The 20563-nt window shown below is 43.3% G+C and overlaps 1 protein-coding gene across 2 annotated transcripts in view; it reads left to right on the top strand.

Moving 5' to 3' along the window:
- The window catches only part of LOC124038148 (inositol polyphosphate-5-phosphatase A-like), a 227975-nt gene that overhangs the window by 141916 nt on the left and 65496 nt on the right, over positions 1-20563 (top strand). For both annotated transcript variants that reach the window (XM_046353658.1, XM_046353657.1), the window contains exons 5-6: positions 10452-10515; positions 12246-12349. In XM_046353658.1, the coding sequence (XP_046209614.1) occupies positions 10452-10515; positions 12246-12349 (168 nt within the window). The remainder of the gene's footprint in view (positions 1-10451; positions 10516-12245; positions 12350-20563) is intronic.

The following is a 20563-nucleotide window of genomic DNA, read 5'->3' as shown; positions in this document are numbered from 1 at the left end:
CGGTAATGTGAACTATTATGTGGATTATAATTAATGGACATTATTGTAGGAGTTGAGAGATTTTTCGTTAGGGTAAATCAAGTCTGACGTTTTAAGTTGAAATGAAACACTTTAGAAGCCTTTTTAACCTTGAATACACTAGAAGTTTGCATTTCCTAATTATCTGCGACATCAAATGAAGATGGTGTGTCACGTTTCAGGTATATCTTTCAGCTCCCTGTGAATTCTTCTTTATTTCGCTGAATTAAAATGTATTAAAAGAACCTCCTTTGAAAATGGAACCTGCTATGATGTACTCTATATCGAACCTTTTTAATGAGGTTATTCAACTCTTCAATCTATATCACCCGAAGAAACCCAAGAAACCAGTGATATTATACAGAGCAAAATCCCAAGGCATTAGAAGGCCTCTTTTTAAAGTCTGAATCATATTAGGTAGAGACAACATATTCTGGTTTCTTGTTTTTTTGTTGAACGTCATTGCCGTGATGGTTTTATTGCTTTAGAGCCCCCCGGTGGGCAGGTTAGGGGAGCGACTGCTACGACTGATGAGCGTGGCAGGAAATTGGCAGATGGAAGCATCCATTTCAGCGCTAATTAGAGGGTCCACCAGCCCGAGGACTGACGAGGTTCAACTGGCCAATGTAGTGCCTGCCAGCTCCCATCCCTTGCGTTTTATAAAATGCTCTTTAATTCCCAGGCACAATATCATTAACTTTGGAAGTGGATGAACACAATGGACAAGCAATTGAATTAACTTCAACCATTGGATGTTGGAGGGGAGACTAAATGAAATGAATGCACAATATTTCCTAGGGAGGCAGCCAACCTTGGGATCGGGGCCTGATTGTTGGCAGGTCAGGCCACTGCTGTGGGTTTGGCCCAATTACGTCCTTGTTTAGACCCATCCAGAATATTTTCTTCAAAAGAAAATAAAATCAGTGGATTTGGAGATCAATCATCTGTGCATGTCACTCCAATTTCTGGGTTGGATCTTAGAATAATGAGCAGGAGCTGCTTTCTGCTTTCCAGAAGTTACCAAATCAAATCAAATCAAATGTATTTATATAGCCCTTCGTACATCAGCTGATATCTCAAAGTGCTGTACAGAAACTCAGCCTAAAACCCCAAACAGCAAGCAATGCAGGTGTAGAAGCACGGTGGCTAGGAAAAACTCCCTAGAAAGGCCAAAACCTAGGAAGAAACCTAGAGAGGAACCAGGCTATGTGGGGTGGCCAGCTCAGTTCCCTTCAAAGCATAAGGGTCTAGACTCTTGCCTTATAAGAATGGCACCCTTGTATTTCTTTGCTAGATCCACCTGTGAGGTGTGTGTGCACGCACCACATGCCCAATACCTATGGCACCACCGTCTTCTAAACCCCCCCCCATTGACAAGGGCTCCTTGATTGATGGCTAAACATTCAGCCTGTTTTTCAAGTAAGAGGAAGTGACAGAATAACTTTTAATGAGAGTTTTGTCTGTGTATCCAGTCGGGCCTTCCACCAGACGATGAATAATAGACACTGTGGCTCAATACTCTGAATACTCAATCAATTGGACTGTGAGTGGTGCTTCGCAAACACGTATGGCAGCGCCGGGTGGGGAGGAGGAGGGGGGGGGGGGGTAAAAGTACTAAAGCGGTCTCGATCTGTATTTCTCTGCTGAAAAGCAAGCCTTCTCTATTGACGCTTTTTCCTGCCCGGGGTGTTTTCATTGCAGAGGATGACAAACAGCTTGTTTGTGCAGTATTGGAGATTTGTGCAGAGCTTCCCCTCCACACAAGACGCACAAGTAAGCCTGGTCCTTGAATATCAAGTGGTCTAGCTCTCTCATTGCACCCTGTCTGGTCGGGATAAGCGTTGAAGTAACGCCACAGAATATATTGCTTGTTCAAAGTCGGACTTACGTGTAAAAATGCGACACTAAGTCTTCATTATAGACATGATGCATTGAGTAACTATCGTTGTGGTGCAATCTTGTTTAATTTACAGTGTCTTTGGGGTGTTGGATAATGTAGTGTGAGGTTGGTTGAAGACTGTCTGCATGGCAACCAATGAGGGAATTGTGTACCCATTAGATTAGTCAGTATCCATGTTCAGGCACCTAGTGTATGAGCGACTGTGGCTTGCCTGTGCTTTGGATGCATGGCAACACCATTCCATCATGACAGCATATCTCACTGACCTTTTACATCTGAAGACTCTATTCATGTGTACGTGTTGCCGTTGTGCGTGCACATGTATGTGCGGAAGCTACAGTTGAAGTCAGAAGTGTACATACACTTAGGTTGGAGTCATTAAAACTCGTTTTTTCAACCACTCCACAAATGTCTTGTTAACAAAATATTGTTTTGGCAAGTTGGTTAGGACATCTACTTTGTGCACAGTGACACCGTGCTTCTACACCTGCATTGCTTGCTGTTTGGGGTTTTAGGCTGGGTTTCTGTACAGCACTTTGAGATATCAGCTGATGTACGAAGGGCTATATAAATCATTTGATTTGATTTGATGACAAGTCATTTTTCCAACAATTTTTTACAGACAGGTTATTTCACTTATAATTCAGAATTCCAGTGCGTCAGAAGTTTACATACACTAAGTTGACTGTGCCTTGAAACAGCTTGGAAAATTCCCAAAAATGATGTCATGGCTTTAGAAGCTGCTGATAGGCTAATTGACATCATTTGAGTCAATTGGAGATGTACCTGCGGATGTATTTCAAGGCCTCCCTTCAAACTCAGTGCCTCTTTGCTTGACATCATGGGGAAATCAAAAGAAATCAGCCAAGACCTCAGAAAAATACATTGTAGACCTTCAAGTCTGGTTCATCCTTGGGAGCAATTTCCAAACGCCTGAAGGTACCACGTACATCTGTACAAACAAACAGTAAGCAAATATAAACACCATGGGACCACGCAGCCGTCAAACCGCTCAGGAAGGAGACGCGTTCTTCCAAAGTTGTGACAAAATGGTTTAAGGACAACAAATTCAAGGTATTGAAGTGGCCATCACAAAGCCCTGACCTCAATCCTATAGAACATTTGTGGGCAAAACTGAGAAAGTGTGTGCGAGCAAGGAGGCCTACAAACCTGACTCAGTTACACCAACTCTATCAGGAGGAATGGGCCAAAATTCACCCAACTTATTGTGGGAAGCTTGTGGAAGGCTACCCGAAATGTTTGACCCAGGCTAAACAATTTAAAGGCAATGCTACCAAATACTAATTAAGTGTATGTAAACTTCTGACCCACTGGGATGTGATGAAGTGATGATGAATAAAGTCAATCCTAACTGACCTAAGACAGGGAATTGTTACTAGGATTTAAATGTCAGGAATTGTGAAAAACTGAATGTATGTAAACTTCCGACTTCAACTGTATATGATGTGAGTGTGTGTGTATTCACGTGACTTGACAGATGAGGGGACTCCAGGGATTTATTTGCGAGGAGACTGGATTCAGGAGCTGAATAGCCCATTTGCACATTTCATTTGGCCCTGCCTGGACCGAGGGGAAAAATCAAATGTAATAGAAACCCCATGGAGATAAGCCATCCTTAGCTCCCAGAGCAGGTACACTACAACCATCCACTGCCATAGATAACACTGGTCCCATTTTAACTGTCCCTCTGATGGTAGTGAGCACTATCCATGCTGTCCCTGTTTGGAACTCTCCTTATCTGTCTTACTTTATAACGGGCTCCTGAAATAGTTGTGTGTGTGTGTGTCTCTCTCTCTCTCTCTCTCTGTCACTGTCTCAAAATGCTCCTCAGGATATTCAGTGCATTGCATCGCTGGTGGCTTGAGGATAGTATGGTATTTGCCCCCCAGAAGTGCACAGTGACACTGGTGACACGGGAGTGTGTTGAGGCTACTCTCTTGGGATAGACTGTGCTCCTCAGGGCGGAATGGAGAAAAATTATTACTTTTATGTTTGCTTTATGGCTCATTTTTCACATTAAATGCAGAAAATCCATTAGAGGTCACTGATTCCGTACTACTTTTCATCTACTATAACTAATTTCTGCAGCACAGTATCGATATAGCACTCAGTGAAACAGACTATGCAGGCTTCTGGATCTCTCAACTCTCCAGCCCTTATCTACTGGGGTTTTTGGAAATGTCAACTGTCTGTGTACTGCGCTCTCGCTCTCTTTCTCTCTGTCATACACACAGGGCCGTGACTACATATGTGACCGACCGGCTCCATTTAGTCTTATGTAGCAAATTGTTTACATTGGATAAAAGTAGAGACTCCGAGATTTGAAAATTGTGTATCATACACTACAGTTGAGGAACAAACGGAAAGTAATTCTGCTTTAACTGGTAGTGTGTGTGTGTGTGTGTGTGTGTGTGTGTGTGTGTGTGTGTGTGTGTGTGTGTGTGTGTGTGTGTGTGTGTGTGTGTGTGTGTGTGTGTGTGTGTGTGTGTGTGTGTGTGTGTGTGTGTGTGTGTGTGTGTGTGTGTGTGTGTGTGTGTATATATTACACACCAACTCATTCAGGGTTTCTCTTGTAGAATAATAGTGTCGACATCAAAACTATGAAATAACACATATGGAATCATGTAGTAACCAAAAAAAGTGTTAAACAAATCACCCTTTGCCTTGATGACAGCTTGGCATTCTCTTTTATTTAATATTCTGAAATACTCCCCAGTCTTTAATGATTGCAATCACACCCATAAACATTATGCAGCCACCACTATGCTTGGAAATGTGGAGAGTGGTACTCAGTAATGTGTTGTATTGGATTTGCCCCAAACATAACACTTTGTATTCAGGACAAAAAGTGAATTGCTTTGCCACATTTTTTACAGTATTACTTTTGTGCCTTATTGCAAGCAGGATATATATTTTGGAGATATTTTATTCTGTACAGGTTTTCCTTTTCACTCTGTCAATTAGGTTAGTATTGTGGAGTAACTTCAATGTTATCCATCCTCAGTTTCTCCTATCACAGCCATTAAACTCTGTAACTGTTTTAAAGTCACCATTGGCCTCATTGTGAAATCCCTGAGTGGTTTCCTTCCTCTCCGGCAACTGGATTAGGAAGGACACCTGTTTCTTTGTAGTGACTGGGTGTATTGATACACCGTCCAAAGTAGAATAACTTCACCATGCTCAAAGGGATATTCAGAAGGATAGCAAAACATTCACTACTAAAGTCTCATAACTTTGCTTTACAGAGAGGAGGCTACTGAGAGAGCCTCACCGCTGTGCGCCACATCACTGTCTGAGGTAGGCTGCAATGTATGCAGGAGGAAGCAGAGGAGAGAGAGAATGAAAGAAAGCAGAGAGAGAGAGGCTAGTACAGTGGTTCCTAAACTTGTGGTTGGGCCCCATGTGCGGTCCCCTGAGAAAGTCGGCACTAATCTTATCAAACACGTTAGGAACTTAGAAAAAAGGTATGTTTCAATATGAACATTTCCACATGTCCTATCTTCCCTATAGGCCTACATTTAAATGCAATCAAAATACAAATAATAAAATGTCATGTTTTCATTTATATCGATGGTTGTTCGTCTCATCTCAATCGCCCACTGGAGTCTTAATGGGCCATGTGTTTGTATATTGACTGAGGTGAATGAACCTAAAACCGCCAAGGTGATAATGGCTGGGGTCATTTTTGTTCATTTTTGCTGTTCTTCAAATTAGTATATGCATTTTTTAAAATTGAATGCAGTAAATAAACTTCGACCTCACTAAAACCCTGATTATGTCCCTATACACACACACACACACACACACACACACACACACACACACACACACACACACACACACACACACACACACACACACACACACACACACACACACACACACACACACACACACACACACACACACACACACACACACACCGATACCACTTCCGTTGTGTAAGTGTGCGTATCTAGTCACAGCGGTGTGGCCTATACGACTCCCGATAAGAGAGAGCATTGCCAGTTTGGGCAATAAAACCTGCCTTTTATGGAGCGGTCATTGTCTTTCTGTCTACAATTATGGCGATGACTCTTTTCTCCGAGCTCCCCCTGGCCCTCGCCAGTCACACTTAGAGTACATTTTACTAATGGAAAATTAAGTAGCGGTCGTGACAGTGGGGTTTATAAATATGTAAAATATACTTTTAATTATTTCAAGTGAATCTGGCAGCTAATCAATGAAGTGGGACGTGACAAACGTACGCTTGACACAGGCCATTGTAAAGCCACTGGTAAAAAGATAAGCATATCCTGTCGGCGCAGTCAGTCTCTAATTAATATTTTCAGCCTGTCATGTCCAGAGACAAATGGATTAATTGCAGCCCACTAATAATAGGTTCTTCATGAAGAGTGCCTGAGGCTGGGGGGAGCATTAAACCAGCTTGTCGGTGTTTTCAACCCTGATGCCAAATAAATATTTATTAGGCTAGAGGTTAAGTAGATTTTTCGTGATTACACAGATAGCCACTTAGGCACAATTGTTTATCATTTATTTGAAGTTTGATTCATTGCGATTTGTTTAAAGTCATCGTATCAATTCTATTTCGGACGGTGGCATTCGCTGAGTTTTGTGGAGTAATCGATGTCCACTGAGCATTTATGAGCGTGCAGCAACCCATGGCTGCAACTAGTTGGCCTATGAGTTATTATGTTGCGTAGGCCCATACCTGTGCAGTAAACAAGCAAATCCAGTCCTTTTTCGATTCCATTTTGATTCTCTGTTGACGATAGGCTAGACTACATAATGTTATAATGTTTGCATATTTGAACATAAATCGGGTGGTTTAGAAATTGTAAGAATTTTACTGAGTTTAATTGAGTGGAAGTCATATATTTTAGACTAGTCTTTTTCTGTTTTAGCTTAACTACTAGGGTGGTGTGGATTCCAGTTCATACCGTTTCTGCACCATACCGGGATATACGCTATTACCTCATGTGCACACAAGGGCCGCTATTTCAAAAATATATGTACAGTGGGGCAAAAAAGTATTTAGTCAGCCACCAATTGTGCAAGTTCTCCCTCTTAAAAAGATGAGAGAGGCCTGTAATTTTCATCATAGGTACACTTCAACTATGACAGACAAAATGAGAAAAATAATCCAGAAAATCACATTGTAGGATTTTTTTATGAATTTATTTGCAAATTATGGTGGAAAATAAGTATTTGGTCACCTACAAACAAGCAAGATTTCTGGCTCTCACAGACCTGTAACTTCTTCTTTAAGAGGCTCCTCTGTCCTCCACTTGTTACCTGTATTAATGGCACCTGCTTGAACTTGTTATCAGTAGAAAAGACACCTGTCCACAACCTCAAACAGTCACACTCCAAACTCCACAATGGCCAAGACCAAAGAGCTGTCAAAGGACACCAGAAACAAAATTATAGACCTGCACCAGGCTGGGAAGACTGAATCTGCAATAGGTAAGCAGCTTGGTTTGAAGAAATCAACTGTGGGAGCAATTATTAGGAAATGGAAGACATACAAGACCACTGATAATCTCCCTCGATCTGGGGGTCCATGCAAGATCTCACCCCGTGGGGTCAAAATGATCACAAGAACGGTGACCTGCAGAGAGCAGGGACCAAAATAACAAAGCCTACCATCAGTAACACACTACGCCGCCAGGGACTCAAATCCTGCAGTGCCAGACGTGTCCCCCTGCTTAAGCCAGTACATGTCCAGGCCCGTCTGAAGTTTGCTAGAGAGCATTTGGATGATCCAGAAGAAGATTGGGGGAATGTCATATGGTCAGATGAAACCAAAATATAACTTTTTGGTAAAAACTCAACTCGTTGTGTTTGGAGGACAAAGAATGCTGAGTTGCATCCAAAGAACACTATACCTACTGTGAAGCATGGGGGTGGAAACATCATGTTTTGGGGCTGTTTTTCTGCAAAGGGACCAGGACGACTGATCCGTGTAAAGGAAAGAATGATGTTTGAGTGAAAAACCCCTTCCATCAGCAAGGGCATTGAAGATGAAACGTGGCTGGGTCTTTCAGCATGACAATGATCCCAAACACACCGCCCGGGCAACAAAGGAGTGGCTTCGTAAGAAGCATTTCAAGGTCCTGGAGTGGCCTAGCCAGTCTCCAGATCTCAACCCCATAGAAAATCTTTGGAGGGAGTTGAAAGTCTGTGTTGCCCAGCAACAGCCCCAAAACATCACTGCTCTAGAGGAGATCTGCATGGAGGAATGAACCAAAATAGCAGCAACAATGTGTGAAAACCTTGTGAAGACTTGTGAAAACGTTTGACCTCTGTCATTGCCAATAAAGGGTATATAACAAAGTATTGAGATAAACTTTTGTTATTGACCAAATACTTATTTTCCACCATAATTTACAAATAAATTCATTAAAAATCCTACAATGTGATTTTCTGGATATTTTTTTTCTCATTTTGTCTGTCATAGTTGAAGTGTACCTATGATGAAAATTACAGGCCTCTCTCGTCTTTTTAAATGGGAGAACTTGCACAATTGGTGGCTGACTAAATATTTTTTTTGCCCCACTGTATATGTTGACGCACGAAACAATTTAGGTACAGGGATCTTCCTCCAGGAGGGGATTGAATTTCTCTGCTGTAAGCAAGAAGCTTGATCTGGACATCTAGCCACAGTTAGCAAGCTAGGAAACCAAATGCATAGCTGGACTCGTTAGCTGGATATAATTGATTCGACACATCTTTGATTTCTTATAGTTATACTTAACTTATAGTTGTAAGCAGTGACGGGGGTGACGCCAACACCCCTAAAATGTAATAAAACATACGGTATATCGCCCGAGCCTATTTATTACTATTTATTCTGGATCGATACCAAATAAAAAATAAGCAGCAGCAACAACAAAAACAATAACAGAAGTATCATTTTGACTTCTAGCACAGTTTCTCCCCCTCATGTCCCCCCCCCCTCTCTCTCTCACTCTGTCAGTGGCAGTTTGAGGTAAAAAAATAACAAAGAAAAGCGAAGACGAATAAACGGGGCCCGTCATGGAAGTCGTCATGCTGCTGTGGAGAAAGTTGACCTCGAGTCCACCCGCTTTTCCTCCATCCCTCACTTTTCTGTCCTTCAGGAAAAGGAGGGAGGAAGATGGAAGGAGCAGCGGTGGGCCTGGGTCACCAGCCACTGTTCTCGTCAGTTAAATGTGCGACAGTGTTTTCCGTTGGATGAACCTCCGTGTCAAGGAGATGGGCAGGACCTCATGTTTGTGCTTTTGACAAATCAGCCTATGTTTAATCTCAAGATGTGCCGGCGCTCATAAATAATGCAGGGCCGGCCCGGCGAGCCCCCAAACTCCCCCTGCCAGAGAGGGCGTCTGCTCCGCGCCTCAAAGGACAACGGCACAAAATCGGACTATCCTCGCTCTCTCTCTCCCGCTGGTGTCCGTCTTCTCCCCTCTAGGGAGACGTATGCCTCTCTCTTTCCCTCTCTCTCTCTGCATCTCATGCGCCCTTCCTTGTCCCACCACTACCCAGTCCTCTACCTGCACATGACTTAACTGGTCTACTGCAGTATTTTGGGAGTTTCTCCCTCTGTTGCGCTCTCTCTCTCTCAGACACACACACACACTCTCGCTCTCACACGTTTGTGTTGTCATTCAGCCTCTCTCCTTCTCTCCCTTAATATCTCTTTCTAACCTCTCTTTTCCTCTCTGTGCTTTGTGTGCTGCAATGTAGGAAGAGAAAGGAGGGTTGTGGGCAGCAGGAACAATGACTAAATAACCCTCAAGCAAGGGCCGAGGGCTCACTATCTCAAAGACCCAGAGGACCAAGAGCAGTCTTTTCCTCTACTGCATGGATGCGAAGAGGACAGTAAAAAGCACGGAGAAAGCATGTCGTGGTGTAGTGGACTGTGAACTGCATCAAATCCCCTGCATTGTATTTTTCCCCCCTCAGCGAGTTTGTTTGGGTTGTCTACAGACTGGGGAAGCTTTTGTGTTTTGATTGTTCTTTTCAGAAATTACGATTTTAATCCTATTGAAGTAGGTCTTTGGATGTTCCAAAGTCCATCTGAATGTGTCCTTTGATCAACTGGAATGATTTATTCTTCACATCAGGAGGACTTGTACCATGTGTAGGGTCTGAGGACTCTGTATTGAATGCACTGCACTGTGCTGATAGTTCCCTACACTGATAGTATACAACACACTACTTATATTGCATGTATATTCCATTCGATATCTGCTGTGGGGAATAGTGGCGTGATCTGTTGCCTGGGATGGTTAGTGTTATACCTTGTTGCTCTCCACATCAAAATTCTACAAATGAATGGAGCTTCGTACTACCTGGAACCAATCTTTATTTACATTTACATTTAAGTCATTTAGCAGACGCTCTTATCCAGAGCGACTTACAAATTGGAACTATTGCGCAGTAACATTTTGTGGTTCGTTATTTTCCAATCATCTCTGACTGAATGGGAACAATTCTCCCACATCTCACACCCTCTCTTTTTCTTTTCCAGGCACTAGGAAGTTGCTACTTCCTTCACGAATCTTTGAAAAACATCCAGCAGTTTGATTTCAAAGGTGAGTCGCCCCCCCTCCCCCAATGAAATCTCCACTCCTGCTCTCTCACAGTCCCCCCTGCGTATGACACCCTACACGGCCCATCACCACTTCCATCAAAACCAGTACAGTTGACATTGACTGGGGAAGATAACGTTAAGTTGAGCGATAGAATGGTAATGCTTGTTAATATTAGGATTTAATTCATGAGATTTCGGGCTCCACGGTAATTGTGTACGGAGGTTATTGGACAGTTACGGCGCTCTCATCAGCCCGGGGTGTCAGAGGGCCAGGGGCCCAGCGGCCAGGCTAATTAAAAGAGGGGATATAGATGTGGAGCCACAACGTCGTTCCCATTACACCAGTGTCAGCATTAGCACCATGCACTCACCCCCAGTGAAGGACGGGGGGGGGTGAGAGGACACACACATGCATGCGGACATGGATACACGCAGGCATATACGCGCGCACACACCCTCACCTTCACCCGTCAAACCCCCTCGGAAAACACCATGCTTCTCTTACATGGGATTAGGATATGTCCAGAATGAGCTCATTCACCCTGTACAAGATGTTACTGGACTGAATAAAAATGTTAACTTTGTAGCCTACATCAATCGTTTCACCTGCTTCCTTGGTAAAGAACTATGCCACATTTGCCAGGATCCATATTAATCCATTAAGCGTCTCAGAGTAGGATTGCTGATCAGGTACCCCCTGTCCATTCATTATAATCTAGTCCAAACGGATCCTAGATCAGCCCTGCTACTCTGAGACTCTTCATGGAAACGGTTCCAGGTGTCACGTGTCTGTGGAAGACATTTTTTAGGCTCTGACCCCAGTTCAGGTTATGTTTTGCACTTACGCAGAGTCCATGACCCATACTCATAGGATCAGTGTCAGATCTTTGCCATGCCAAACCGTTTTGACCTCTGAGATATTTTCCGCCTTTTGAATGTTTGTAACTTCGTGTAACTGAAGGGCATAGCGCCATGTAAAACATACTCCCCTTTGATCCGAGAGGAAGACCCTTTAGTTCTAGGAACCTTCATTTAGTTCAAGATGTCTGACACTGATCTTATGAGTATAGGTCACGGCATCACGCTGTTTCATGGATTGGGGGGTGGCCCCCGTTTTTTAGACCCGCGGATCAATCTCCCACAAAACTTTTAAATTTTTTAAATATATTTATATATATCTCAACTTCCTGTTGTTAGAATATACAGAATACACAAGGTGCAATTTCCACAGCAAATTGCCCCAACAAAATGTAACGTAGGGCCCCCAAAAGTCTGGTGCCTGCTCTGGCTGCGTGTTTGGGTATGGATGTGGGTACACCGGCCCAGCGAGCCACTGCTGCCCCTCATGATGAGTTCAGTTTTGTGGTGTCCCCCCCCCCCCCCACACCCATCAAAGTTGCCCATCCCGGTGCTATTTGGGTCGCCTCAACAACGGATCGTCTAAGGCCTCCGTGGAAGTACAACACGCAACCTGATCTTAGACAGGGTAGGCGTGGAGAATCTGTGCAGGAGAACCTCTAGATACTTCCACTTACAACCAGCAGGTGGAGTAGTAGCCTGATTGAAGCCCTGGATTTATGGACGCGTGACTACATCTAGATCTACAAAACTGCTTAGTAGGTTAAACTACATTAGTAGGTTTGGACTGCGAATCCTAGCCTCTTAAACGACTAGCTTGTCTTGTATTAATACGTCCTCTTTGGCTTTCTTTGTCTGTGTTCTTCCCCTTAGCCAAGAAATTCAAGAAGGTGGTTGGGAAAGAGATCTACTCAGACACACTAGAGAGCACACCCATGTTGGAGAAGGAGAAGTTTCCTCAGGACTACTTCCCTGAGGTGTGTATCACTTCACTGTTGCTGTAGTGACTGAGTGGGACTGTCTCTCGGCCTCTACTGCATCCTGAAGTGCTGGGACTTTGATTGATATACAGTAGTGCCGTCAGTAATGTACACTACACAGAAATGTGACATGACTTCGCAATCTTAACAAAAGAACTTATGACTTAGGCAAGGCATGGAGCTTGACAATACATTTTGGGTGGTTGCATTTAGTCCCCATAATGCAGTAGGTATTGCAATAGCTTATAACATATTGGTGATAGCTTATACTTAAAAAAAAACAAAAAAACATTTACTTTCTAAATTTCACAATGCACAATTTTTGGGACTTGCAACACTTTTTGCGTAGCATAGTTTTTGACAATTTTTCATATCAAAATGATTTATGTTGCATAATATTTAAAAAAAAATAGGTACAGTCGAAGTCGGAAGTTTACATACACTTAGGTTGGAGTCATTAAAACTCGTTTTTCAACCACTCCACAAATTTCTTGTTAACAAACTATAGTTTTGGCAAGTCGGTTAGGACATCTACTTTGTGCATGACACAAGTAATTTTTCCAACAATTGTTTACAGACAGATTATTTAACTTATAACTCAATGTATCACAATTCAAGTGGGGGTCAGACGTTTACATACACTAAGTAGACTGTGCCTACTAAACAGCTTGGAAAATTCCATAAAATGATGTCATGGCAATAAGAAACTTCTGATAGGCTAATTGACATCATTTGAGTCAATTGGAGGTGTAGCTGTGGATGTATTTCAAGGCCTACCTTCAAACTCAGTGCCTCTTTGCTTGACATCATGGGAAAATCAAAAGAAATCAGCCAAGACTTCAAAAACAAAATTGTAGACCTCCACAAGTCTGGTTCATCCTTGGGAACAATTTCCAAATGCCTGAAGGTACCACGTTCATATGTACAAACAATAGTACGCAAGTGTAAACACCATGGGACCACACAGCCGTAATACTGCTCAGGAAGGAGACGCGTTCCTAGAGGTGAACGTTCTTTGGTACGAAAAGTGCAAATCATTCCCAGAACAACAGCAAAGGACCTTGTGAAGATGCTGGAGGAAACAGGTACAAAAGTATCTATATCCACAGTTAAACGAGTCCTATATCAACATAACCTGAAAGGCCGCTCAGCAAGGAAGAAGCCACTGCTCCAAACCCGCCATAAAATGACTACGGTTTGCAACTGCACATGGGGACAACGATCGTATATTTTGGAGAAATGTCCTCTGGTCTGATGAAACAAAAATAGAACTGTTTGACCAAAATTACCATCGTTATGTTTGGAGGAGGGGGAGACTTGGGGAGGCTTGCAAGCCAAATCCCAACTGTGAAGCACGGGGTGGCAGCATAATGTTGTGGGGTTGCTTTGCTGCAGGAGGGACTGGCATCATGAGGTAGGACAATTATGTGGATATATTGAAGCAACATCTCAAGACATCAATCAGGATGTTAAAGCTTAGTCACAAATGGGTCTTCCAAATGGACAATGACCCCAAGCATACTTCCAAAGTCGTGGCAAAATGGCTCAAGGACAACAAAGTCAAGGTATTGGAGTGTCCATCACAAAGCCCTGACCTCAATCCTGTAGAAAGTATGTGGGCAGAACTGAGAAAGCGTGTGTTCCGAGCAAGGAGGCTCAGTTACACCAGCTCTGTCAGGAGGAATGGGCCAAAATTCACCCAACTTATTGTGGGAAGCTTGTGGAATACTACCCGGAACGTTTGACCCAAGTTAAACAATTTAAAGGCAATGCTACCAAATACTAATTGAGTGTATGTACATTTCTGACCAACTAAGAAATAAAAGCTTAAATAAATCATTATCTCTACTATTATTCTGACATTTCGCATTCATAAAATAAAGGTGTGATCCTACCTGACCTAAGACAGGGAATCTTTACTAGGATTACATGTCAGGATTTGTGACAAACTATGTAGATGGCTATGGTGTATGTAATCTTCCGACTTCAACTCTTCAACTATATGTTTTATAAAATAAGTAAAACATATGACTATTGGTACCATTGCACATTTATGGCAGTGTATTTTATCTATGGAGTACTTTCCTTTACTCTTTAGCATTTTCACAAAGGACAGTTATTTCGGTTTCAGAATTTTTCTTTAGTTTACGTTCCCTCAAAAAGCTCATTTATTACAAGGCTCAGTTGAACAGTGAAAGATTGAGATGGCAGCATTGCAAAGTCTTTAATTTGGTTGCTCGCCATGCTTTGTAATGCAGCCTGTGTCTGTCTGTTCGTTCTGTGGGTTCCTCGGCTTGGTCCACATCATAAGGTAGCGTCGCGCTGTGCTGATATAGTAATAAAGAGCGTGACCGCCCGCGTGTCATCCCCATACTCCCCGCTCATCTGTCAACCGCGCTCCACCGGCCGCCTCCTCAAATATATGCAAAGGAGATGGATACGGCCTTTCACAGACGCAGTCTCCCAATTTCTGCCTCTTTCGCACACACACACACACACACACACACACACACACACACACACACACACACACACACACACACACACACACACACACACACACACACACACACACACACACACTCTCTTTCTCTTCCACCCCACCTTGGAGTTCCCCAGTTTGCCATTTTTTTCAGATGATCTAAAACCAATTACGTCGATTGAGGCGTGAAGTCGTTTACAATTATGACAAGAAAGCGGTGTTCGGTGAGTTACGAAGACGAGTGGCAAAACCAAACAACACCGGGAGCGGCGCTAAAAGCGAACGCATGGAAGAGAAAAGTTTGCTCCCTGATTTATTCCTCTTGATTTCTCTTTATTCCTCTTTCGCGGCTGGGTTATGAATCTTGGATGATGCTTCCGAGAGCAGCACTCCAGATAATGTTAGCCCATTTAAAAAGAGCAGATTTGTGTAGTCTATCAGGGCTGACTATTTTTTTCCTTGTCCCCCCCCCCCCGCCAGGCTAGTGAGAAATTGGTTGTTATCATAGATCACAAATACTGCTCAAACCTCTTATGAAAGATGAATTAATTTCACTAATGGTTTAATGCAGAGATCTCATGAGGAAGTCAGGCGCGCGATAACCCCTGCCTCGTCCCCGCTTCTTCCATGGTGATTTATGCTGTCTTTTAGTAGATGAAACGGCCTGGATTTGCCATCCATCTACAGCCTTAAGGAATCCTATTAACATGGGATCTGGGACGAGAAGGACCGCCACAGGCCCCGCAATGTGGTCCCAACTGGGTTCTGCAGGGTACCGCTCTGGGTCTGAGTGTTGTGGAACCAAATCCTAAGACATGCATACACACATGGACCGTGATAAACAAGAAAAATGGCCTCGCCAGGAGCTTAGAATATGTGCGTTACAGAGAGCATGGGTTAAGACACGTTATTTTCCATTGGAATCTATACAATTTACTTTTTTACATTTTTTTATTACATCCCATAGAGGTGATGCAGTAGAATGTAGCAGCAGACAGTTTAGGCGGCTCGTCGGAGACGTAACACCTCTCTTTCTCCACTTGAGCGTTACCTTTACAGTCCACCATTAATAAACTGTCACTCTTAGATGGCCTGCTGACATCATGGTGGGAGGGGCTTGGTCGGTACAGTCCCTGTTTGAGTGGCAGCGCTGGTTAAATACCAGCAATGCAACCGAGACAAAATGACATTTCCTGGCTTCTCTTAGATTTGAGTGCACTTGGGTTGGTCGGTGTGGGTGGGCGTGTCGGACCTTGTGTCACACACATACCCTCCCTTGCTGTCCCATGTAGACCTCCATGTCCCCAATTGAGGTGAACAGGACCCTACTGTGACCCCAAGTCCCTTTGGTTGAGTCTGCTGAAATGACAACCTCTCCCTCCCTGTATGCAAAACACACTGCCTTCATACTCCCCAGACTGTGAGTTATTGCTTCAAGTGGAGGAGAAAGGAGAGGGGGGGACATTTAATGAAAAGCTGAATAAGAAGGAACTGGACAAAATAACAGGCACATTTATTTTGAAAAATGTATGTGATGGATTTGGTAAGCTGTCATTCCTTGTTGTTTCGTCAAACCTTTCAACTTGCCCAAGTATATATGTATGTATGTATCTATATATCTATGTACAGTGGGGCAAAAAAGTATTTAGCCAGCCACCAATTGTGCAAGTTCTCCCACTTAAAAAGATGAGAGGCCTGTAATTTTCATCATAGGTACACTTCAACTATGACAGACAAAATGAGAAAAAAAATATTTGCAAATTATGGTAGAAAATAAGTATTTGGTCAATAACAAAAGTTTCTCATACTTTGTTATATACCCTTAATTGGCAATGACAGAGGTCAAACGTTTTCTGTAAGTCTTCACAAGGTTTTCATACACTGTTGCTGCTATTTTGGCCCATTCCTCCATGCAGATCTCCTCTAGAGCAGTGATGTTTTGGGGCTGTTGCTGGGCAACATGGACTCTCAACTCCCTCCAAAGATTTTCTATGGCGTTGAGATCTGGAGACTGGCTTGGCCACTCCAGGACCTTGAAATGCTTCTTACGAAGCCACTCCTTCGTTGCCCGGGTGGTGTGTTTGGGATCATTTTCATGCTGAAAGACCCAGCCACGTTTCATCTTCAATGCCCTTGCTGATGGAAGGAGGTTTTCACTCAAAATCTCACGATACATGGCCCCATTCATTCTTTCCTTTACACGGATCAGTCGTCCTGGTCCCTTTGCAGAAAAACAGCCCCAAAGCATGATGTTTCTACCCCCATGCTTCACAGTAGGTATGGTGTTCTTTGGATGCAACTCAGCATTCTTTGTCCTCCAAACACGACGAGTTGAGTTTTTACCAAAAAGTTCTATTTTCGTTTCATCTGACCATATGACATTATCCCAATCTTCTTCTAGATCATCCAAATGCTCTCTAGCAAACTTCAGACGGGCCTGGACATGTACTGGCTTAAGCAGGGGGACACGTCTGGCACTGCAGGATTTGGGTCCCTGGCGGCGTAGTGTGTTACTGATGGTAGGCTTTGTTACTTTGGTCCCCGCTCTCTGCAGGTCATTCACTAGGTCCCCCCGTGTGATTCTTGGATTTTTGCTCACCGTTCTTGTGATCATTTTGACCCCACGGGGTGAGATCTTGCGTGGACTCCCAGATCGAGGGAGATTATCAGTGGTCTTGTATGTCTTCCATTTCCTAATAATTGCTCCCACAGTTGATTTCTTCAAACCAAGCTGCTTACCTATTGCAGATTCAGTCTTCCCAGCCTGGTGCAGGTCTACAATTTTGTTTCTGGTGTCCTTTGACAGCTCTTTGGTCTTGGCCATAGTGGACTTTGGAGTGTGACTGTTTGAGGTTTTGGACAGGTGTCTTTTATACTGATATTTACAAGTTCAAACAGGTGCATTCACCTTATGACATCCAGTGGGACAGTCACTTAACAAGTTCAAACAGGTGCCATTAATACAGGTAACGAGTGGAGGACAGAGGAGCCTCTTAAAGGAGAAGTTACAGGTCTGTGAGAGCCAGACATCTTGCTTGTTTGTAGGTGACCAAATACTTATTTTCCACCATAATTTGCAAATAAATTCATTAAAAAAATCCAACAATGTGATTTTCTGGATTTGTTTTCTCATTTTGTCTGTCATAGTTGAAGTGTACCTATGATGAAAATTACAGGCCTCTCTCGTCTTTTTAAGTGGGAGAACTTGCACAATTGGTGGCTTACTAAATACTTTTTTTGCCCCACTGTATGTATTTTTTGTTTGGTGCAATAATGCATGCTTCCCCCCCCCCCCCAACAATGCCATCATAAGGATTTGTCATTTGCTTATACAAATAAAGTACACGACCGAGACCTTAAGGTCCCCTTCCCATTGGACGGAAGTGATCATTGTCCATATAAGTTTGTATTTCTTGTTCTCTACCACACATCTGCTCATTAAAGCATTGGTTGTGGACTACAGTCAGACACCCTTTTAGTACCCTTTTGTAAACTCTTATATTATGGTTATGTGGCAGCCATGGAATTCCAATTTTCATGGCAAGTCACTGTCCCTTTAAATGGGAAAGTGGTATTGTTTCTGTCCGTGGCCCAGACAATCCAAGACTTAGCTGCTAGGATCCATTTTGAGAGAAATAGGTGGGCTAGAGAATCCAGCTATATTTGTCCCATTAGGCAACCTATCCCTTTCCCAAGCCCCTGTTATGTCCCCCCCCCCGGTCTCCACTGTCTCTATGAAGGACTTGTCCTTCCCTTCACCCTCTACACAGCACTGGTTTGGGACATTTTAATCAGAGACCCCCCTCAATCCCACCACACACACACACACACACACACACACACACACACACACACACACACACACACACACACACACACACACACACACACACACACACACACACACACACACACACACACACACACAGAGTCTTGTTTTACTAACACAATTGATTCCCATACAAAATGTCCCTTACCTTTAACCGCTAAACCTAAATCTAACACTAATTCTAACCCGAAAAAGCTTTTTTCCTTGTGGGGACTGGCAAAATGTCCCCATTTACATCTCTCTTATCTTTCCAGTCCTGTAAAACCCACCCTAGTCCTAAAGACCCCTCTTTCTTATTTGATGGGATCCCTGTCTGAGTGGGGGGGGGGTCTCTCAGCTGAGATATAGGAAAGGTCAACAAATACATTTAAAAAAGGACTGGGGAGATGGGAGTGTGCGTGTGTGTGTGCGCCACCGTGACACGCGTGACATTTGATAGCGGAACTGAAAACTTCCAATGGACACAAGTGGGGAGTTTATGGTGCCGCTTCCTGTAATGGGGAATCCATTTGATGGCCCCATAGCCCACTATCCACTACTCGCCTCTCCGTCCCGTGTCGGCTGGGAGCCTGGCTGTCATGGCTGACCCCCACTCCACAGCCGTTAATCACTGTCACAGTCTGGGGACCCCATCACTGGCCATGGAAGGTCAGCCTCCATCCTTTACTGCCTTCACCCTCAGCCTGTGTCACCCCCCCAGCTTTTCAACTTGTCTTACCTCGAGCAATAGGGCATGCACATTTTAATCACTAGGACCCAGGTGTGTTCCTGGCCCTGTAGCACTCCTGTAGTCGTTTAGGCAGACATTACACTCTTGTATTTGATTGGGTACATGGTAGTTGGTTGTCACTCTGTCTGTGAATTTCCCAGGCCCTTGTGACAACACTGTGTGTTGATGAATGGAGGTGTGTGTGTGCGTGTGTGCATGGTGCCATAGCCAAACAAGGCGACAAGGGTCAATCAGTCATAGGAGGAGGAAGCAGGGCAATCTGAGGTTGCACGACAGGAAGTGATGGATTTAAATGTTATGATTGTAGTTAATGCCTCTTTAAATGACATTTTAGATGAAATGTATTTCGCGCTGCATTAAGAGTGCAGGTTTGGAGCCCATCCTCTCCTTGCCTCCTCACTCCCCTCCCCGTCATCCTCTTCCTCCTCTTCCGCATCCTCTCTTTCTTAGTCATTACAATGTTGTCACATATATCACACATCACATATATACAGTGAACATGAATCTCCCTCAGGAAGTCGGGGTAATATGATGCATAAAAACCTCTTCTTACCACCTAAATGTCACAATGTGATTGCCGAATCAATATCCGTGAAACATCTGTGTTTGTTTTGTTGAAGGTAGAAGTACTTCCTCGTGTATTTTATTTTCGACGACAACGTCGTGTAAAACTATTCGTTTTATTATTTGCCTTTTTAAAATGATCGCAAAATATTTGAGTGCCATCCGTTCATGATAAAAGGATTTAGATTTTACCTCAAACACACAGAATATTGGACAGTGGGGTATAATTGGGCCCATACATTCTGCCAGGCGGTATAGATTAATTCAAGTATGCTAATGTAATTCAATTTGATACAGTTAATCTTGTACTAATGCAGATTGAAGGATGTGAGATGCAATCAAATAGCTCTCAGGCCTTTAAAATTGCATCTAAGTTTTTTAAATAAAATGAGTCAATTTGTAATTATGTGACCTGGGCCATAATTAGTTTATTCATCACCACGGTTAACTCCCCCATTAGGATGCTCAGAAAGCCCCTGGAATATTTATTTATTTATGCGTTCAAAATTAGGGCGGTTGCAAGCGTCAATTTTTCTCTCGTTCAATAACGAGCTTCATGGTAAGTCATATGCTGTGTGAGAGCTGGGACTCCTGACCGGGTAATTC

Source organism: Oncorhynchus gorbuscha, linkage group LG06, assembly GCF_021184085.1.
Source record: "Oncorhynchus gorbuscha isolate QuinsamMale2020 ecotype Even-year linkage group LG06, OgorEven_v1.0, whole genome shotgun sequence".
NCBI lineage: Eukaryota > Metazoa > Chordata > Actinopteri > Salmoniformes > Salmonidae > Oncorhynchus > Oncorhynchus gorbuscha.
Note: the sequence above shows the minus strand (reverse complement) of the source record. Positions and strands in the feature narration are given on the sequence as shown.